General features: G+C 37.8%; 3 protein-coding genes and 1 non-coding gene across 4 annotated transcripts; 3 read left to right on the top strand and 1 right to left on the bottom strand.

The window, feature by feature from the left end:
- The first annotated feature begins 20 nt into the window (after positions 1-20).
- knstrn (kinetochore localized astrin (SPAG5) binding protein) lies at positions 21-3,108 on the top strand. Its single transcript, XM_003446260.5, has 9 exons — positions 21-132; positions 853-917; positions 991-1,126; positions 1,399-1,428; positions 1,518-1,617; positions 2,143-2,257; positions 2,348-2,409; positions 2,694-2,768; positions 2,854-3,108. The coding sequence occupies exons 2-9, from the start codon at positions 896-898 to the stop codon at positions 2,980-2,982; spliced, it is 669 nt and encodes a 222-aa protein (XP_003446308.1). The 5' UTR covers positions 21-132; positions 853-895; the 3' UTR covers positions 2,983-3,108.
- A 139-nt stretch (positions 3,109-3,247) lies between these two features.
- Positions 3,248-14,797, bottom strand: LOC102078187 (adhesion G-protein coupled receptor G2). Its single transcript, XM_005475077.4, has 18 exons — positions 14,725-14,797; positions 14,531-14,635; positions 14,190-14,315; positions 13,481-13,528; positions 13,221-13,376; positions 13,031-13,069; positions 12,792-12,869; positions 12,401-12,554; positions 11,331-11,493; positions 10,807-10,941; positions 10,622-10,732; positions 10,492-10,528; positions 8,654-8,754; positions 7,928-8,049; positions 4,854-5,122; positions 4,659-4,761; positions 4,286-4,569; positions 3,248-3,782 (listed from the first exon to the last, which is right to left on the bottom strand). Exons 2-18 carry the CDS (start codon positions 14,586-14,588, stop codon positions 3,640-3,642), a joined length of 2,127 nt encoding a protein of 708 aa, XP_005475134.2. The 5' UTR covers positions 14,589-14,635; positions 14,725-14,797; the 3' UTR covers positions 3,248-3,639.
- A 4,576-nt stretch (positions 14,798-19,373) lies between these two features.
- trnav-uac (transfer RNA valine (anticodon UAC)) lies at positions 19,374-19,446 on the top strand. Its single transcript has one exon. It is a non-coding gene; the product is annotated as a tRNA-Val (tRNA).
- Positions 19,447-19,798: 352 nt separating this feature from the next.
- Positions 19,799-22,492, top strand: mtif3 (mitochondrial translational initiation factor 3). Its single transcript, XM_003446261.5, has 4 exons — positions 19,799-19,931; positions 20,555-21,023; positions 21,517-21,668; positions 22,211-22,492. The coding sequence occupies exons 2-4, from the start codon at positions 20,564-20,566 to the stop codon at positions 22,457-22,459; spliced, it is 861 nt and encodes a 286-aa protein (XP_003446309.1). The 5' UTR covers positions 19,799-19,931; positions 20,555-20,563; the 3' UTR covers positions 22,460-22,492.
- The last annotated feature ends 43 nt before the right edge of the window (positions 22,493-22,535 follow it).

Genomic DNA, 22,535 nt, shown 5'->3' with positions numbered 1-22,535 from the left:
GAATAGTTCTTTTATTTACACAGGAAATAACGTCACAACCGGAAATGATCGCAGAGGGCGGGACGTTTTTAAAAATTGTCAACTGGTATTTGTCTGTTGAGAATTCAGCTTGCATACTTAGTGTCCTTAAAGGTAAGCATTGATATTGTGCTAATTACCTAGATCACATTCAGTAATTTATTATTTAAGTACTGTTTTTTGATTTGTTGAGTTATGTATTGAAGAAACTACGACCGATCTCCATGTTTCTATAGAGTTCGGTCGTTTTAACAGAGTTTTATGTGTCAAGCTCCCCTAGAGGGATCTCAGTGAGGCTGTGGTGAAGAAATAAATAAACTTAAATAAAACGCATCGATTTTTGAATGCTCTGGTCAGTTTGTCAGACTTCTGATTTAAGTAAATTAACATTGCTGATATCCAGATAGTTTAGAGTTTTATGTAGTCTTTGCTGTCTACATCAGGGATTGGGGAACCCTTGATCCAATACAGCTGAATCAAATAGCTAAATTATCTCCTCAATATGACTTGAAGTTTTCCAGAGGCCTGGTAATGAAGTAATCATTCGATTCAGGTGTGTTGACCCAGGGTGATACCTAAAACCTGCAGGACACTGGTCCTTGAGACCTGGAGTTCCCCACTCCTGGTCTACATTCATTGAAAGTTTGTCACATACCTCAGTCACATGATTTTAGAGTAGCCTGAGTGCGAAACAAACCAAACCCAACAACAACCTCTTACAGCAGTCAATTTTATTTTACGGTTATAAAACATCTTAGTGAAAAAAAGAAAAGAAATGAAAACACCCAGGATACAAATACGGTCTTACTGTCTTGTGTTGTTTTTCCCATGCAGGTGCCTTTTATTATTGCTGACATTATACTTTTTAGGAACAGTCATGTCTTCAAAAATTCCAAGAGGTGAGGTGAATTTGAACTTTTCTAGTTATTTAATAGATTACTTTAATTTTATTAACAACTGTCATTCTTCCAGGTGTACACCCACCTGCAGAAACAAAGAAAAACAGTCATAAACAAGAATCCAAAGACACAGCAACTGCACCCGCAACAACCACTGCTGCCCAGAGACCAGATGGTGTCCTTAAGCCACATAAAGAAAATGCCCCAAGGTAACAAATTATGACCTGTGTGAATGGTCACAGTTGTATGAGAACAATAAAGGTTACCAAGTGTATGCATCTCAATGTTTCCCTAGTGATGTTAGGAGTCAGCTGTGGTAACAAAACTGTGCCTGATAATTTCCTGTCATACCTATTCAGCATCATGTAGTGTAAAGACTATCAAATGTTTGCTAGTAAGCCTAAATGTGTATATTCTTTTAGTACATGCCAGACTTTAGATCTGCTGAATTCTAATTTTGTTTCACTTTTTTGTCTTTTAGGAAAAATGTTGCTCCTAAAGTTCAGAAGGGGTGAGTCTTTCATAATCATTAACATGGGTATTGTTTAAGCCTGTTGGTTTTTGATTTTTTCCTAACAACTTTATTGCACATTTTCATAGAGTCTCCACTAGATATGGACAACAAGCAGAGCTCAAAGAGCAAAATCAATGTTTGATTACTGCCAATGAGGAGCTGGCGAAAAACCTCTCAGACACACAGGTATAGAAAGTAATCGCTACCACACATGACTGCCCACTGATGCTGTAGATACTGCTATTCTTTGGATTGTTGTCCTGTTGTATGAACCAGTTTATGCTTTTGTTTTTTTGTTGTTGTGTTTTTTTCCAAATTGTGCTGTCATGAGCTTTATCATTTAAAATATGATTATTTCAGGCCTGCAGAATCTGAGGTGTAGCCCTTGTTTTGTTTTGATTAGTTTTTGTTGGTGGCACTTAACTGAGCACTAAAACTGGTGCTCAGTTAAATGCATTTATTAGCAGCACTTGGCTGCTACTTACTCTCTTGACTCCTATTCTTTTCTTTATGCATCTGTCCTCTTTAACATTATCTGGTACAAGTTTATAGGAGAAAATGCAAAAGGGCCACTTCATGAATAGATCTGACACAAAAGACACCAAAAAACGGAATAAATGCCATGTTTGTTATCAGCCACAGCTGAACAGCCCTTCTGTGTTATCTCTTTACCATATTCTATTTAATTCTGAATTCATTTTCCTATTACAGCAAAGAGTAGCTAAGCTGGAGCTGCAGTACTGTGACCTTCAAAAAGAGAATGCAGAGGTTCAGAAAAACCTGAAGGACTGCCATGCTCTTCTGGTTACTGCCAAAATAGACCCAGGTAGAAAAAATACAAAAATATATTTATCAGTTTCAATTTCTTCAGTGGTTTCTGTAAGAGACTTAACAGAAATCCATCTTTCATTCTTAGTGTTAGGCGAAAGAGTTGGAGACGCTGCACGGCAGAATGAAAGTCAGAGGAAAGAAGTCATGGTATGTTTATTTGGTTTCACTTTACATTATATGTTTACACTTGGGATTTATTCGTTACACATTTAAGCAAACTTTAAATCATATTCACGCAAATAACCGCAAGCTGGAATATAAAGGAAAACCAGAAGCATGCACTTATTAGTTTGTTCCATGCAAAAATAAATGTACAAATAAAGAACAAATATTATCAATGAATCCAATATACATGTATTGTAGACACCCACAGGATTTATATAATCATTTACAGAAACACCAGGTTAAAATATTTACTCCTTGTATTTCAGAGCACCTCCGCAGACCTGCTGAATGAAATAAAGGCCTTTGGTGATATTGCATCACAGCAACGTGCTCGACTAGAGGTGAGTAAAACTGCTCGGTGAAAGTAACAAGTCACTAAATAAATAAGTTTTATTTATTATTTGCATTTATTTTTACAACCTTTAGGAAATCCAGGAAACGATGAGAGGCCTCAAGGAGGCACGAGAACAAATGGTTCAAGAAAGGGAGAACTTTTCCTCTGAAGCAGCTGAACTGGAAAGAGCTCTCAAAGAAGCAGAAGCTCTTCTACTCTGAATGTTTTCAGTGATTTCTTAATTTAAATTGTCCATTTAAAGAGTAATCTTTGTGTATATATATTTGCAGGTATGTATTTTGATTGCAGTGTGAGTGAAACTGAATAAAGAACTCCTATTTCCACAAGTTCCACATTCCTTCTTATGTCAGTGTACAAAATTTAATGTCACCCAATTTGTATTTTTGGTGTTTTTTGAGAGGGACTGGCACTTGTATAGAGGCTTTTTTCACTTTTGGTTCTACAAAGTGCTTAACAGTGTGTCTCTTATTCACCTGTTCATACATCAGAGGCAGCAGGGCAGCAGTTCAAGGCACTCACCTGCTACCTTAGGTACATCCTATGTGTGGAGATATGGTCAGTCATGGCTATTATTATAGTCTGTAGTGCTTGACTAAAGATATAAAACTATTAACAGTTTAAAATGGCTAAAAAAAAAAAAGGACAAAAGTTTATTATATTCTGTTGCTTTTTGTCAAAATATCAAAGTTCATTGCTTCCAGGACAAATTAAGACCTTTAACAGTAAAGGCATTTTCTAACATGTATTTACAATATCAACAAACCTAACTGGGACTATGTGTGTTATTAACTATTAGAGTGTTATACAGCAGTTTACACTTAACGGTATGGGTCTTCAGTCTCAGTGTGTCTGTATCTTTAGCTCAGCCAGGTCGAGTAGGGGTTTGTAAAGCTGCTTAGACTGGTTTTATCAGTGATGTTACTGACGCTGCTTGACTTCACATCAGAGGGTGGAGGTAGAATGCGGGAGGTTTTGTAGTAGTAGATGAACAGGAAAAAACCTGGCAAGCAGAGAGACATGGTCAGTAGTGGATAGAGAAAAGGGGGTGCAGGCATCTATAAAATTGTTATTGTGCAGCTATTCCAATAGATGGAGCCACACGATGCACAGAGTGGAGATTAAGCCTGAACCACGATGCACTTATGCAAAGATCTTTGATCTTGTTTTCTTTTTATATTTCTTCTTTCTTTATTTTTTTAATCTCCACCTACTCCTGTTCTGCTGATTAACTAACGTTCTCCAGGCAGCTACGCACAGTTAAGTTATTGTATTTTTATTATTTTTCTTTAAAAAATCTTTGTTGAAAACACAAACAGGAATACTGCAATACCAAAGTCAAAGTTCAAAGCAAGCTGATAATTTACTTAATTTGTAACTATAAGCGTCTTTAATATTAAAAAGTGTGATTTTAATCAATAAAAACATCAAGTGTTATCCTGTGAGTGGTATTATGCAACACGGTTGACTTAGAATGATTGAAAGGTGCTTTCTGGTTGTGAGTACCTTGGAAAGAATTGAGGACGGTGAAAAGGTAGAGCGCGGGGACCTGGAAGACACCGTAGGCAAAGAAAGCAAAGCCCCATGTAATGCCCAGCATGAAACACAGGCCCATGACGCTTATGATATTTATGCTACTTTGGTTCCCTTTTGCTTTAGCTCCTTTGACATTCCTGAGACAGCAGAGCCAGGACATCATGATGATGAAGGTGGTAAAAGTGAAGAGGAAGACTAAAGCATAGTAGCCTATGTTGATGATTAAGTGGACACTGTTGTCTGTTATCCAACACCTTAGAAGGAAAAGACAAGTCAGCTTTTCTGAATTTCAATATGAAATGTAATGGAATAGTAATGGTACATAATAGTATTGCAGGCTCACATCATCACATTATCTGCAGCGTTTCCAGTGTTTTGGTAGCTGATGACTTGTTCACCATATTTCCCAATGCTGAGCAGGACAATCCCAATAACTGAAGGCAGTACTGGAAAAATAAATGGGGAAAAAATCAGGTGAAAGAGTGAAGCTTTCAAAAAGTTTATAGATGTTCAATTTGTAATTATAGCATAAACTTACCCCAGCTGGTAATGGCAATTTTCAGTATGTAGCGATGGATTGCGATTTTCCCTCCTGTATACAGGCTCAGACACAGGTGGAAGGCCTGCGCAGCAAACCAGGTGAAAGTGGCCAGCATAAAATAGTGCATTAGGGCCGCCATGATCTTACAGCCCACACTGTTGTTCAGATTCGCCACATAGTTATTGACCAGGAAAGTGAGGTTAAGCAGGAACAAGGCACACACCAGGTTGATGAGGATGTTTGTGGCATTACTGGCCTTGATCCGCCTGTATGGGGAGATGATTAACAGAGAGGAAACAAAGCTTGTATTATGGTTCGTTTTCATTGCTAACAAATATCTATTTAAGATATCACTGGGTTGCTGAAACACATATTTTCAACAAATAATGATGCCCCGTGGCTCTAAATAATTAGCAATCAAGGTATTTGTTGATTTTAGCAATTATTTCATTTTTAATTAATATAAATTGGGAAAAACTGACAAATTCAATATTCTCACATGTGGAGATTTGCTGAATTTAACAGTTTTTAAAAGACTAAGCAGGCTTTTAAGCGTCTTCATCTCATGACACAATCTTTTAGACTAGATGGTTAATCATCTTCATTATTTGGTAATGTAGACAACAAAACAAACAATATTCCTTAGGTAAGCTTTGTAAAAAAAAAAAATATGTATGACTGTAACAATATTTCATGAAGCCACTGATGAATATGACTGTGATCACATTCATTCAAAGAAATGTGAAGGGCAGGTTGCTTCTGAGAGAAACTTGGTTTTGAATATCAGCAACCACAAAAGGTCAAATTTCCATATTGCAAATGCAGTAAAATAAACATGGTTATAGACGGTAACAGTAGGAGAGGTGTTACATACAAATAACTGTTATATAGGGAAATTATAATAAAAGTGATGCAGCCTCAAACAAAAAAAATAGAGACGATAATTTTAAGTTACAGTTGAACTTCCCTTTTTAAGCCATTTTAATACAAAGTCCCCAGTTTTCTGAAGCTCAAAAATTAGATTGAAAATTGACTGATAATCAGCTTCACTGCCCAATAAGGCCCTTTTCCTTGTTATTTCATGACAAGTAAAGCACACATAATACCTGAAGTTGATTCAAACCCTTGAACCTTTTAGCTTTTAAATGTTTACATTTTAAATAGGAGGCCCAAATAGATGTGAGTATAAGAGAGACGTGCCATTATTAAGCTGAAAAAACAAAAAAGACCTATGAGAGAGATAGCAAAAAATGTTAGGAGTTTGCAAATCCAATCTGGTACTTTTTTAAAGAGATGGGATACTCTGCCCAGCTCAGCAAAATCAAAAGAACGCAGAGGAAAACTTCACAAAATCTAACCGGGTAAAGGCCAAAGGTGCGTGGATCACAGTCAAGATCTACAATCAAGAGACATCTTCATGTATGGAAATGGAGACAAGAATCTACACAACACAACAAGATGCAAACCACTGGTTACATTCAAGAACAAGAAAGCCAGGTCAACGTTTCCAGAAAGATCTCCGAGAACCTGGTGTGGTGGGATGTGGTTAGCTGCAGGAGCAGGGTTCAGGGGACAGTGCCAGGGGAGATTGGCCAAGACAGCTGATTTTTATCATACTAATCACACTTTCTCCTCTTGCAGTAGCTGCTGGGGCCTTGGGAAAAAGCGGGATGGACTAAGAACGGACTGCGGAGCAGAGCTGGGCTGAGCAGGAGAGAGATCCAGAGCAGAACTGAGTGATCAGCTCTGGACAGCGCGTAAATAAATGTCACCTGAAAGTGCATTGGAGAACTCTGTGTATGCATGTGTGTCGTGCCATGGTCAGCTAAACAGTGTTATATCTGGCCTTTACTGGGAAAAAACAAATCTTCAGCCACATGAAACCAATATTAACTTGTATCAGAATGACGCACCATGTCACATATTAGTCATGCTAGGGAACTGTGTTTACTACTAGTGTTTACTGATGATTTGACTGTCGATAGAAGTAGCAGCATGCTCATATTCAAATACAGTGTAACTGAATGCTCACTAAACATGACCATGTGGGTTCACAGTTTGTAGCTGTGAATAAACCGTGAGGATGTCTGGGCTTGGCAAACCCGCACTTCTCCCACATGGGCTCCAATCGGGTGTACCCACACAGGGCTAACGGCAGAAAACGCAGGTGGTGCCCGTGTAGGCTAGCAGATGTGTGTCATACATCTACAGAGATGCAGGTAACATGCACTTGCTTTTCTTTAAACAATGCTCATTCATAGAGGGTTGTGCGCCGAGGACTTAGAAATACCCCAGGAAACATGGCAGGTGAGGAAAGTATTATGTTTGCGTAAGATGTACACCGATACATACTGCTGATATTTCCATTACATAACATCAGCATCAAGGCCCCTGTTGATGAATCTCATTTCCCTGTGGTAAACATTATGACATCTCATCACAGTGTTCCACTGTCCTGGAAAGCAGCCTTATTTACATGAAGCTTCATCACATCAGCTGCCAGAAAAGCATGTCTTTATAAACAAGATTTAAAAAAAAATTCTGTACAGTGTTTGAGGCTATTGCATCCTCGAGAATTTTGCTTTATTTTACTGATAAAGATCCAAACCATGTTTTTTGTCAGGAATATATCACCTAGTTATAGTGAGAGCTGTGAATTAATCTGGTAAAGACTTAGTTGCTTACCCTGTTTTTAAACAGCAAGACTTTGCTCTTATACCCCTTTGCGCAATAAACATTACATATTTAGGTCCAAATTATTTAAAACCTAAACAGTATTTCTATTCACGATTAAGGATTTTGACCTCTGATGATGAATTTTACAGTTTCTCTTTACTGAGTCTCTCTCTTTACAGAGATTTTTATAGTGATTTTATATCTTATTCCTGGGATAAGTATTAGAGACCTATACAGCGCAGTACTTATTATATCAGCTAATTTTCAACAGATTTTCTCTGTAAAACTTATTCTGTTCTTCTGTTGTCATCTGTATTTTTAATGCACACTTTTTCTTTTCTGACTATTATATAGTTAAAATGCTTCAATATTGGAAAAAAAGCCCAACTTACTACCTTGAAAGGAAGTGCATGAAGAGGACTATGGCGAGGAAGAACATGGAGAGTCCACAGCCAACTTGGGTGATGACTGTGAGGTTTTTAAAATCAGAAGCTGAAATGGTTTCATTAAGAGGAGTCTGTAAAAAGCACAGCAAAGCACATCTCATATGAAAACAGTGCCTGATGTTTACAGTGAAGAGTGTGGTTGAAGTCGAACAAAAGTACATGCCAGTTCCCCCCAGAAAGTTAAAACACTGTGTAAAATGTCAACAAAACAGAATGGATCATTTGCAAATCTCATAAACCTATTTTTTTATTCGCAATAGAACACAACATATCAAGTGTTTAGATTGAGAAAATACACAATTTTGTGAAAAACAATCGTTCAAAAAGGTGGGACGGTGCAATAAAAGGCTTGAAAAGTAAGCTGGAGGAATATTTTGTAACTAATTAGATAAATGGGCAAAAAGTTAAGTCTACAAACTGTGGAAAAATTTCAGAATAATATTCCTCAACATAAAATTGTGACCAATTTGAATATCGCCTAAAGAATCAAATTCAAAGTGAGCTCATATTTTAAAACAGTTTAAAGATTTCAAATGTTTCTGTGATACATTGTGAATAAAATGCGGGTTTCGTAATGCTTTACAAATCACTTCATTCTGCTTTTATTTACAGTTTACACAGCATCCCATTTTTGGAAGTGGGGTTGTACATCATTACATAAGAAGAAAAACATACCATCAAGACAGCAAAGAATGTCAAATGTGAACACTGACACTTAATGCCATGTTCAGTTATATATGTCACACAGCCATCACTCGTCCAGTTTGGTAGACTTCCTAAGAGAAATAAAACAAGGCAGAAAGTTGAGGTAACAAGGAACACAATGACGGCCTAACCATAAATAAGTTCAGTTTGCTTAAGTGTACATTAAGTGTACTTAAGTGTACTTAAATGTACATTTCAGACTGGTTTAAAATAAAACTCCAACTTCTGTTTCCTGATAAATAATTCCACACATTGAAAGCGCCATAAAACACACAACACAAACTTTTAACAAGCATCTGCGAGGAAACACTTTCAAAGATGGCAGACCCTGTACACGTCTGCCTGTGTTGTCTCACCACAGAAACAATTGTTCTTCAACATTACACACATCCGGTTACACTTAACCGGTTTATGTCCGTTTTCAGATTTGTTCTTGATACCATGACACAGCCGAATCTTTAAATTGGCCATCAGATACGAGGTCTTTGCAGTGGAAACCATGACCCTGTTGTTGATTTTTCATTTTGTTATTTATGCTATGATGTGGCACTCACCACAAAAGGTTTCTGTTTTATCTCTTGCAGTGTTTTCCATGTTAAAACATTTGCATGAGCTCTTTGTTTTTTTAAAGTTCACCACACCATGTATTAATGTGAATGCAGGCTGAACTGGTTTGATACTTATTCCAGTAAAACCACAGAAATGTTGAGTTTATTTAGTCATGACAAGTCACGACAATGTGGTTAGTTTTGTGTTTTTATACCCATCCAACACCAACTCCAGTCACAAAGGAATTTGGAAAAAGGAAGACACAACCTCCAGTCTATTAATTTGTGTTTTTGTACTTAAAGTCTTCTTCTTCTTCTTCTTCTACTTTTATGTATACAAGTTTCCCAACCTTATTTTGATGTACCTAAAAGTGATTTTTTATTAGTCTCATCCGGTACTGATTTATGTTCATTTTCATTCAATTAATATTTTCCACTTTTCAGACTGAAGGTTGGAGTTGTTTCATATTTTTCCTTACGATTAATTAATAATACATAGGGATAGAAAAAAGAATCATACCCTTTTATTTTTGTTTATGCAAATATTTAGTCCCATGGCAGCTAACAAGTGCATTTAAGCATAAAGAGATGACCTGAAACCGAGCATCAGAATGTGGAATAAAAGGCTATTTAACTGACTGTGAATGTGGCATTGTTGTTGGTGTCACGTAGGCCGTGAAGATCGGCTCTGACAATAAGTTCACTTTACTCAAACGGACTCTACAGTCACCAAATCCCAGTCCTATAAGGCACTTTTGGGATGTGGTGAGATGGGAGAGTCACATCATGGATGAACAGCCAACAAATCTGTAGCAATTGTGTGACGCCAGTGCGAACCAAAATCTCTGCGGAACCTTTCTAGCGACTCGTTGAATCTATGCCATGAAGAAATAAGACTGCTCAAAGCCAGTATTATCAGGGTGAAACATAACTAATGACATGGCTGGTGAGTGTATGCGTCCTACTGAAATACATGAGTTACAAAATTGTGTTGACTGTCCTGAAAATTTGTGTCTACCAATACAAACAACTGGAGTGTTTTTCTATATATATTTTGGACTTTTACAGAGAGTGGGCTCAGAATTCACTGGCATCATCTTTCAGCTGATCGCTTAAGACAGTCTGTAACACTTCTCTCTTGAAAAATGTCTCATAAGAAGAAACTTTTTTCTCAGCTTTTCTCAGCAATACATAAATAATATGTAAAACACAAAACTGTAAATGCCTTATGTCAGGGTGCAAATAAAGCAGAGAAACTACCTTCACCATTCCATGAATGACAAGACGGTATCCCTCTCTGCAAGCAAATCAACAGAAAGTTAATGAATTTATGCTCTTAAAATGGAAAACAAAATAGAGAAAAAGACCCATGGACAAACTTTTCACTTACATATGTCATATTTGTAAAAACAATGTTTATGTTGTCTGTGAGGTTGGCGATAGTAGCTCCCATCTCAATAGCTAAAACTTCATTCCCTAAAACAGTACTGTTCTTCTCATCCTGAAAAATCAACTTATGGTCAATCCATCACTGAACATGAACTTTTAAACTTGAATTTGTCTGTACCGCCTTACCTTAGCCATATTAATAAATCGGAAAACAGCTGCAAATGGGATACTGACGTTTTGAGCAACAGCTTTATCAAAAGCTTCTTTTGGCACCGTAACAGCTCTTGAAAATGTTTTCAAAGTTTCTGTGTTGTCTATAATCTGCAGGAAAGAACACAAAAAGAGTCAGGCTCAGTGCATATTTACCTGAATCTTACTCAAAATACCACAAAAATCTGCAATGTGACGCCCAAGTAAGCTGTAACTTGAACATACTGAAATAACTACACAATAATCTTAACTGTTGTTTTTAGTTGCTGTAACTGTTTCAATTGTACAAAAAAATCTTTAATAAAAAGGAAGTTCTAGAATTACATGCAATTATGGGCAAAGGCCCCTTCCAGTTTTTAGGTGTCATGATTTCTAGCTAAATCTTAAATAGGAGTAATGACATTTTGGGAAACCACTACTGCTGGGATTTTAGTGGAGGAGATGCTAGGACAGAACGATAGAACATGTGTAAAAGTCAAAATAAATTTAATTCCACCTACATTTATGCTGTCATTTGGAGACTGATAAGCAAATAATACTTCCGCTACTTCATCTTTATGTGTTTCTTTCACCAAAACTCCTTTGACTCCTTCCCCTACAGTTATTTCAGCTGAAGATCCATTTATGTCGGCAGCCAAGTTCCTTAAGTCTTTTATTAGTTCACTGTTGACAGATGTGAGAACATTTCTATATTATACTGTAAATGTAAGATGCTGTGCATGTTTATAAAAAACATGTTTTACAGTGGGGGGGGGGTTTAAATGTCAAAAACCAAATACATATCTGGATGTGTTTGTGAATTCACTTTAAGATATTCACTTAGAGTAAAGGACATACAACAGCTTTTCGGGGGAAACTGGCTTTTGTGGGTAGAATTTTAAGCCCCGCTACATTTTACTCGTAAGCACAACTGAGAAGCAAAGCAAGGATAATGCTGGAGTGGCTTCAGGGCAAGACCAAGGCTGAGCTTAAGTGGCCAAAACAAAACCAGACGTTAAAGTATAGGCACACCTTTGGAGGTAGGCAGGAAATCCCCCGATTCCGATGTTGGAGAATGATTTTAAAAGTACAAAATTTTTTACATAGTCTGATAACAGAGGGTTTGGTCATCAATGATGTTGACTTGAACCTCACAGGGTTAAAGACCCAAGGTTAAACTGTTAAATATTGATGCAATGTGACTACGATTAACTAAACTGAAACAGCTTAAAAGCAACAAACATTTTCATTCTGGGGAAAATAATATGGGAGTTTTTCAAAGCTGCTTGCATGTCTTACATGTAAGTTGTTTTGTGGCAGCAATGTGTGATGCATAGTTTTGTGGTATTCGATATGGAGATCACTTTTAACTCTTCATTTCAATGATAAGGGTTACTGATCCTGAGCCCAGTGGGTAGTAGTGCCTAAATCTAAGTAGCAAGTGAAAGCAAAACTAGACAGTGAGTGGAAAATGAGAAAAACTCAGGAAAACTCAGATTTTGCCCAGTATAATAGATCTTCTTAAATAAATCAATAGAAAATAAATGATGAAAGCATGCAGTATATCATTTGGTAAGTGAGAGTGTCTTACACAGCTTTGGCAGCATTAATTTCTCCTCCTCCTGAAGTAAGTGTTGTATTAAGTACTTTTTTCTCCTCAGGCTTTTTCACTGGATTGTTACAGTTTACACAGTTGGCGGTTGTTGAGTTTATGTCGATTATGTAATCATTCCGGAGATCTGGAGCTGGAAGGTGGAGAATTTTGTTTTAAACATAAGAACTCGACATTTAACAGAACATAAAGAAAAGTGTTATTTTACTCTCAGCATTTTATTTCGATTTTAATTCGACTTACATTTAATTAAATGGTGGCGTAATGCAAAGACTCTTTAAGGCAAGACTAGCCCTATTCATTGTGAACTCATCAGGAAAAATAGTGATTATAAAAGTGTGATACTTTCCTGCACTTATCTAAAACTTACCCATGTTATGGCAGGAATCTTCACTGTAGGTAGATTTTTTACACACCGTGCTTGTATTGATACATCTAATCTGACACTCTTCAGCATTATTTTGTCAGATTTTACCACCACAATCAGAAAAAGAAAGAAAAGCAGGAGAAAAAAATTAACATCGCATGCGAATCCTTATTTTCAAAGTTTCAACTTTTAAATTTTTCCTATTAGCTCTGGATTTTATCTTTTCATTGATATGAATTCACCTGTGTTTGTGGTATTGAAGACACAGTTTTCACCTGGATCTGGATGGCAAAAATGTTTGGTTGATTAGACATTTTTTTATTATATCATTTATCATATTTTATCATTTTTTAATTTTTTTTATTTTAAGTTGCTAACAATGCTGAAAAAACAATAAGTTCAAAAATATAAAATACTGAAGAGTTATTTTACCTGTAAAGTTAAATTGTGTGCGGTTGCAGAATTTCCCATACAGAACATACATACGCCCGCCTTGATCTAAATGCCATTTTGAAATGTGAAGTTTCAAAATGCTGCTATTGCTTTTAATTTTTGGCCAAGTGTCCTGAATGCTTCTGGTATAATTTTCTGGTATTAAAAAACAACATACAGATATATTTTTATTTGCTAAAATGCTGATTAGAAAGTCAAATGTTGGCAACTAAAACAATATGAAACTAAGCTGGACTCACCCAATTCAGTTCCGTTTGTCTCTACAAATACTGTGCAATTCACTTGGGCTGTAAAGACAAAGAACAGTGTGTGTTTTTAATACATTTAAATCTTTTACATGCCTTAACAACTATAAATCAATATCTAGAAAAAAAAAACACTTTCAGAATTTTACTGGATTGACATTTTAACCAGGTCTAAACAAAGTGCATTTACAGGGATGAGGCATCTCACACGGGACAAAACATCCATGTAAATGTGTTGCACTTCATGTTCATCTAAACTTGGAGTTTGTCCCAACATGCTCAAGTAACCTGCACAAGTTACTAGATTATAACACATCAAAGGCTCCTTTAAATGAATTAATCTGCACAAAGTCTTGTCGAAGCAGGTCTCATATTAAAATGTGAAACTCAAATGTTCGTTATATGTTGCATTTCCAAACAAAGTACCCAGAAATTTAAATTTCAATCCCAGTTCAACAAAAGCAACAGATCAAGTCTTTGTCTTTTGTTTAATTTCCTCATTGCTCGTCAATGATTGCAAAAGTGGATGTTAATGCCAGACTCAGTTTTTAGAAAATTTCAGCAGAACTATTTTTTTCTTTAATTTTTGATATATCAGGAAGTAATGTTTTTCAAAAAATATAAACAAAAACAGAGAATTTCATTTCAACACAACTTGTGAAAAATGAGAAACAATTGTTACTAAAATGTGTATTTCACTTACTCTGATTCCGGTAGGGTTTTGCACTGATATTGCCATAGAAACTATCGACAACTACAAAACTCTTTTTTTCCTGGAAACATTTTCTGATATCCATGAAATTATAATTTTTTAGAGTTTTCGTTTCACCTGAAATAAAAGGTCAAAAATTGTTTTTACACATTTAGTTGACATTGACATTAAAGCTACCATAGTTGAGCTTGTGACACCAAAATCCGCAATCTTCATGCTCTAAAAGTATAATTCATTTAAAGAAAAATGAATTGTGATACACTAGCACTTGCTGAACGTTTAGCTAACACAACAAGTGTCCTGTAAAGATTCAGCAGAAATCATGTACTCACCTGAAATCTGCAAAATGCTCACTAACAAAACCCAAGCAGTCCAACTGAGCCGAGTCATGTTTGGATGGGATGTGATGTGAGTCAGGATGTGTGACTCATTCAGTCCTGCAGTTGACAAATACCAAGTATTGTTCAAAAGTCATTTTTAAAAAGGAACTTTCAGCCAAAGATGCCCCAAGCATTTTATTTTTTACCTTTCTCTGGCTGAAGTCAAATCGTTAGTCAGCAGAGCACCTGGAGAGGAAGTGAACCTCTGGCGATGTGCACTTGTTGTCAAACTTTGGGTAGATACCCACTGCACAAATTTTGTCTTGCAAATTCGCAGTTTCTGAATATGTCATCAGACTTGAATGTGCTATGCAAAGCAGGCATAGGAACTGTGCTATGCTTGGATGAGCATCCAGGGCTAATTTTGTGAGCTGCACACTGGCTGTTATCATGTTGTGCATACAGTGTCATTTTTCCATTGAAGACCTGTTAAAAGCGTAACCTTTCAGGAAGATTTGTTTCCTAAAACTCTCATAACTGATCATTTCTCATCATTTCAAGCAGATGAAATATGTTCATATTATTTAACAACTCAGATGCCATCAGTGTTGCCAAGTTTAATGGAAACATAAATAATGTTATTCACAAAAAACTACAGCAAACTAAATTAAAACTCAGTGTAAAGACCGGACTATGGCATTTCCAGTTTCAGTGTCAATCTATATTTTTGGAAACAAGTCTGCGTCACACACAACCTCCCACGTTTTCAAAGGTGTGACATTAAAATCAGTATCACAGTGGGTGGAAAATGAAAGATTTGACCTGTTTTGCTCAGTAAACCACATTTATTGACACAACTATATGAGTATTTCTAATATTTAGTCTCATTTCTAAGTATTTGGACAATATTAGACCTCTGTACACAAACACAGGGAAGTTTAAATCAGACATTCAGGATGTGATCAAAGTGCTGATTTTTGCCTGTAATTATAAAGGTTTGACAAAAGTATTTCATTAACTGTTAATGACTTACAGCCATTTTCATGTATTTCCTCTTATCCTCTTATTTTCAGAGGCTCAAAAGTAATAAGCAGTTTTATGGCTAGGCGAGCTCAGTTTCCTTGTTATTTCATTACAAATGAAGCAATTAAAATATCTGGAGCTGATTTTCAACTGTTAAACTTTTTTTAAAGGACCATCATTAGGCTGAAAAACCACAACAAACCTATCAGAGAGAAAGTCAACATTTCAGGATTATAATTACCATAACCATAACGATAAACTTTAATCTATAAACTATTATCTATAACCAACTATAATCTGCAGCCACCTTCATGAATGTACAGTGGCTTGCAAAAGTATTCGGCCCCCTTGAACTTTTCCACATTTTGTCACATTACAGCCACAAACATGAATCAATTTTATTGGAATTCCACGTGAAAGACCAATACAAAGTGGTGTACACGTGAGAAGTGGAACGGAAATCATACATGATTCCAAACATTTTTTACAAATAAATAACTGAAAAGTGGGGTGTGCGTAATTATTCAGCCCCCTGAGTCAATACTTTGTAGAACCACCTTTTGCTGCAATTACAGCTGCCAGTCTTTTAGGGTATGTCTCTACCAGCTTTGCACATCTAGAGACTGAAATTCTTGCCCATTCTTCTTTGCAAAACAGCTCCACAACTGCCCTGTGACGGCCTCAGACGTTGTCTCAGAGAATATTGGGAGCAACAACACCATGAAGTCCAAAGAACACACCAGACAGGTCAGGGATAAAGTTATTGAGAAATTTAAAGCAGGCTTAGACTACAAAAAGATTTCTCAAGCCTTGAACATCCCACAGAGCACTGTTCAAGCAATCATTCAGAAATGGAAGGAGTATGGCACAACTGTAAACCTACCAAGACAAGGCCGTCCACCTAAACTCACAGGCCGAACAAGGAGAGCGCTGATCAGAAATGCAGCCAAGAGGCCCATGGTGACTCTGGACGAGCTGCAGAGATCTACAGCTCAGGTGGGGGAATCTGTCCATAGGACAACTATTAGTCGTGCACTGCACAAAGTTGGCCTTTATGGAAGAGTGGCAAGAAGAAAGCCATTGTTAACAGAAAACCATAAGAAGTCCCATTTGCAGTTTGCCACAAGCCATGTGGGGGACACAGCAAACATGTGGAAGAAGGTGCTCTGGTCAGATGAGACCAAAATGGAACTTTTTGGCCAAAATGCAAAACGCTATATGTGGCGGAAAACTAACACTGCACATCACTCTGAACACACCATCCCCACTGTCAAATATGGTGGTGGCAGCATCATGCTCTGGGGGTGCTTCTCCTCAGCAGGGACAGGGAAGCTGGTCAGAGTTGATGGGAAGATGGATGGAGCCAAATACAGGGCAATCTTGGAAGAAAACCTCTTGGAGTCTGCAAAAGACTTGAGACTGGGGCAGAGGTTCACCTTCCAGCAGGACAACGACCCTAAACATAAAGCCAGGGCAACAATGGAATGGTTTAAAACAAAACATATCCATGTGTTAGAATGGCCCAGTCAAAGTCCAGATCTAAATCCAATCGAGAATCTGTGGCAAGATCTGAAAACTGCTGTTCACAAACGCTGTCCATCTAATCTGACTGAGCTGGAGCTGTTTTGCAAAGAAGAATGGGCAAGAATTTCAGTCTCTAGATGTGCAAAGCTGGTAGAGACATATCCTAAAAGACTGGCAGCTGGAATTGCAGCAAAATGTGGTTCTACAAAGTATCGACTCAGGGGGCTGAATAATTACGCACACCCCACTTTTCAGTTATTTATTTGTAAAAAATGTTTGGAATCATGTATGATTTCCGTTCCACTTCTCACGTGTACACCACTTTGTATTGGTCTTTCACGTGGAATTCCAATAAAATTGATTCATGTTTGTGGCTGTAATGTGACAAAATGTGGAAAAGTTCAAGGGGGCCGAATACTTTTGCAAGCCACTGTACATACTGAGATTTTACAGCGAGGTACAAATCACTGATTACAAAGCATCTGCCTAGATTTGAAAAGAAAAATGAACAAAAAAACCCATAGCAAACCAAGATTAACTCGCCCTAGGATGATAAGAAAAGAAAGGTATACAGCAGGAAAGTAATAGTCAATGATCCAAAATATATCACATGTATATGTATACATGTATGTATTACATTATCTTCATTTGTGGTGCATATAAATTTGGACGTAATGTTAAGGTATGGGCATAATGATGATGTGACTGCTGACAAAAACAACTGGATGAATTGTGACGGCTATCTCATAAAGACCAAGGGAAAATGTGCTTAGATTTGTAGCATTTTATTGGCCATGCCATTTAAAAATCAGAAGGTCAAATCGATTCTTTAACAAAGTGTTCAGATGGTTTGCTGTGGCACCTCAAATTGAGGTTGACTGCAACTTGTCTTGAAATGTAACAGTTTTCTCCTGTGACATAATTAATCAACTACCCATCAGTTAGAAAGTCACAGTGTATATCAGATTTCACACTGTAGACTTCCATGATGAAACTGTGATGGAGGTATAGATCGGGGGAGGGTAGAAAACCACTTCAACAGCATCAGGGGAAGATAGAAGAAATCTGTGCTGTTAATGGAGCAATAACAACCCTCAGTGATGTGACTAAGAGCCCAACACTCATGTTATACAGCCTTAAAAGTTAAAAGATGACTCTTGTAAGGCACACATCTGCCAGGCAGTATTTAAAGCACCCTGAGAATGAAAGAATTTCTTGGAAAAACATTGTCGGAATTTTGTTGGCTTTCCAAAAAAAAGGCAGACATTTCATATTTGCATATAAAATAAACAAATAACCCGAAGGTATTCCATTGAATTTAATTTTGAACCTCTCTTTCTCAACATTTGAAGTTACTGCTGTTATTGTAGTCAGTGTGACTGGGAATTTGACTGTTTGGCATTCCCACATGGATGCCGGTGATTTCCATTTCTGCTTACTTCTAAAAAAAAGGGCCCATAGGGGCTGCTTGCTGATAAGCTCTTGCTGCTTATGTATTTATAGTACTAACTTATATACATAAAATCATTTACATTTTGTATTTTATTTTTTCTTGGTAACAGTATTTGCATGCTGTTGTGGTTAAGTGGAGTTGTTGAGCTGGAATTAATTTGCATTTTCTTTGCTTACAAGTTGCCTGTGCTGTCTGAAATAAACGTGTTAATCTTTAGATTCATGAGTTTACGTTTCAGTTCCCACGCTCAGTAAAAACCTCAGGGTCTCAGTATTAGACTGGATGATGAAAACCTCACATTATCTGTGCACTGTCTCCAGGCAGGTTAGCGTAGCCTGGTATTAACAGTCCACGGAGTGACTTTTTCCAGTCAAGAAATAGTGTGGCACACAACTCTTCGTATACCAACAGTGACACGTAAACAAATAATAGGCAAAGTATGTACCTGTTGAGCGCATAAGCTCTTGGAAGCACACCAAACACTTCCTGTCCAGCACAAAACAGCACACATGTAGTCAACGTTTAGCCAAATCCCCCTCTATGCCACACACAGAGGAGTGTTTATCAGCAGCTACAAAACAACACTTTTTCTTGCATGAATGGATAAACACCAAAATGACTGAAAAGAGCAAATATAAGTTTAAAGACTTGCAAACACTCACATGGACAGATATGAAAATGTTATTACACTGAATAAAAGACATATTATTCCATGCATGCGCAGTAGAATGTGGATGAGCGACTAAGGGAAGATGTATTCTTGCACATTAATGTAAGTCAGAAGCTTGGGACCGATCTCAGTGTGAAACACACTCATTGGTTAACAACAAAAATCAGTAGCACATGATTGTCCCTGGTTCCATAGTGTAGTGGTTATCACGTCTGCTTTACACGCAGAAGGTCCTGGGTTCGAACCCCAGTGGAACCACTCACTTTATAGCAACTGGATAGTGTATTGGTAACACTACACATCCAGAGCAGTATGCAGGAAGGGTCCTAGCTAGACCCCCCATGCTAAAAACCAGCCCTGGAGTTGCACAACTACGTCTGTATCCTCTCCGCAGTTCAGGACAGAAGCATTTCACTGTATGTTGAACTGTGTATGTGAAAAATAAAATGTGTATTTGTAACCGCCTCTCTATCAATAATGAGGACCAATAATAAAATGAACAGTATTTTAATCAGTAAGATTTGACACTAGCGTTTGAGCCTATAAGCTTGTCAGCAAAGGTGTTTACTCTTATCACAGAGCAAAGGAGTCTAGGGCTTGTCCAGTGAGTGCAGTGTCCTGGGTTTTCCTCACGAGGGCAGTATAGGAGTTATTTGAGACAAAGTAAACGAAGAAGTGCATGGCGGAAGGAGTTACAGTAGTCACCCTGAGACGGAGAGCAATAATAAACGACACTGACACGAGTGAGTAGTAAAAATGCACTACAGGAGATACAACGGAGAGGTTTAGTTTCTGTCTGGATTGTTGCGCTTCTCTAATTAATGCATGCAGTGATGTTTGTAACCCGCCGGCTCCAAAGACAAACTGCTGTGTCTAGGACACTTAATGGCAACCAATCCGAAGTGCATTCCTTTCTCTATGAACTGTAACACACCAGATAGTTATGTGTTAATTTCACACTCATTAAAAGACATTCACCCTTATATACTTCACAAATAATCAAGGTTTTCTAACTGCCATCGCATTCCAGTTTGCCAGACTATCCATTGTCCCAGTGTAAAATGCCCAAAGTCAAGCGATGAAACAAAGCTGATGTATCCCGAATGACAGATGGGACCCCAAGGTGTTTTTACTCGTAACTTGTGTGATTTGTTCAGTAACAAGTAAAAGTAAAACAAGCAAAGCAAATTCAATTTGACTATTTTCGAATGGAGGCTGGCTCGATTATGAAAACTGGATAATTAAACAGTTTTTTTCGCTTGAAAGACAATTATTGATGTTTAAATTTTGTTTGATGTTGAGCTTTGTGATGTGAGTTCTTAAATTGTGGATGCACTGTCACATAATCACATCATTTTTTCTTAAGGTTTAGGATATGTCTGCAGGCTGTGTAAGATGGGTGCTAAGCCATGCGGTGAGAACGGTGTGTGGTGGGAGCCCCGTGTATACGCCACCAGCCTTAAGATTTACAGTATGCAGCAAAAGATGTAATATCATCGCTGCCTCCTGGAGACGGTCTGCTTTCTCCACTGAAGTACACAATACAGAACAAACTCCAGCCACGCCTAAGAAGAAAAAGCAAGATCCCCAAGCTAATGCCTCAATCAGCAGCATCGGCCGTAAGATCCCTGAGCGTCAGATACAGGTGATAAGTGCAACTGGTGAGAACCTGGGCGTTATGCACCGTGCAGATGTGATCAGAATGATGGATGAGGAGGGTCTCAAGTTAGTGCTACTCAGTGAGCACAAAGACCCACCAGTCTACCAGCTGATGAGCGGCAAACAGATCCACGAGGAGCAACTAAAAATGCGGGAGAAGAAGAAAGCGAAAGCAGGTACATGGTTACCAGATGCTTTTCTCATTCCTCTCTAACCTACTGCCTTCAACACGGACATTATGGGGAAGGATGTCTCAGTTCCTAAAATGTTTCTGAAGCACAGAGGAAAGGGGAGGTGAGGCAGAGGAGCTATAATTGAGGATGCTCAGGTGTATCCTTTGCAGAAGTGTTTTCACCTTGAACATATTAACGAGGAATGGCACTCAGCCAGTTCTCTCTCCTTGCATTCCTTCTTCGTCCTCGCTGGTGAAATAAGGCTCCAGGAGAGGATGTGAGGAAAGGGACTGGGCATACAAACTGAGAAAAGAGGCAAGACTTAGGTCAGTGTAAGGACGGTTCAAGAAATAAGGAGTTACCTTAGGCTAAAGTCATTCTCTTTGCTTGAAATTGTCATAGACTTTAGAAATGCAAAACTTTTGTGGTGACAGGTTGACTTTCTTCTGCAAACAAGCAGCTGTAAGTGGAAAAATTGTTCTATTTTCTCTTCCAGTTCCTGTGCAGGTGAAGGAGCTCAGCTTTTCAGCTGGCATAGCGTCTCATGACCTCACCACAAAGCTGAAGCAGGTGGAGAGCTGGCTGGAAAAGAAACACCATGTGAAGATCACTCTGCGGGCAGTACCTCGCGAATCTGCAGTTAACCTGGTGAGGAAGAACGTCTATAAACCTGAGTGAATTACTTGATTATTCTTTTATTCCGTAGGGGTCTGAGTTGTGACTAATATAACATAACATAACAAATTTATATACATATATTGTTGCAGTGGTTAATCCACCACTATGTCAGTTTTCACATTCATTATTTCACAAAAAAGCTGAGAAATGGGCAAAGCACGCTATTATTTAATTAAGATGCCAAATTACAATTATTCACTTGTATTCCTGAACAAAAAAAATAGTTTTAGAGATTAATTGTTTTGCTTGATTAATTTCTGGCTTCTCAGAGAAGTCCCCTGTGTCGTTTCAAATACAGTAAGGAGCTTATTTAGCAATAAGCTAATGTATTTTTTACATTTACCCTGTTATTGGTTCAGAAATATTTAAATGTAATTTAATATAAGAGCTCATATCAATGTCAAAGTTGCCATATTTCATATTCCAGTAAAAATTATTTTCGCATTTAGGGGTTTTTTTTTCTTCCTTGAAAGCTTTTTATGCAGAAGCATCTTTGTGTTTTCTCTCAACAGGATGCCACTCTGGAGCAAATCGTGGAACAAATGGAAGTAATGGTGGGATTTGTCTCCAGGCCAAAAGTGATACGTGATGGCCAAGCAGCCGTGTGCATCCTCCGACCGCCTTCAGCGAAGGAACTGTCACAAAAAGGAAAGAACAAGGCTGCAGAAGCACAGCCTGCCAACTCCACTTCAGAGGCCGCTCAGAGTGAAACGTCTCCTGTTGGCAGCACGGACACAACAGAAGGGTCCACACAGCACTGATGTGACAGAAATAAAACTTTTTCACAAAAGCAAGTTGGAGTCTGTGCCTACATGCCACAACTGGGATCATCAATCA

The sequence above is a fragment of the Oreochromis niloticus genome, linkage group LG15 (assembly GCF_001858045.2).
Source record: "Oreochromis niloticus isolate F11D_XX linkage group LG15, O_niloticus_UMD_NMBU, whole genome shotgun sequence".
In the NCBI taxonomy this organism is placed as follows: Eukaryota; Metazoa; Chordata; class Actinopteri; order Cichliformes; family Cichlidae; genus Oreochromis; species Oreochromis niloticus.
The sequence above is the reverse complement of the archived record's forward strand: the minus strand, read 5'-3'. Positions and strand labels throughout refer to the sequence as shown.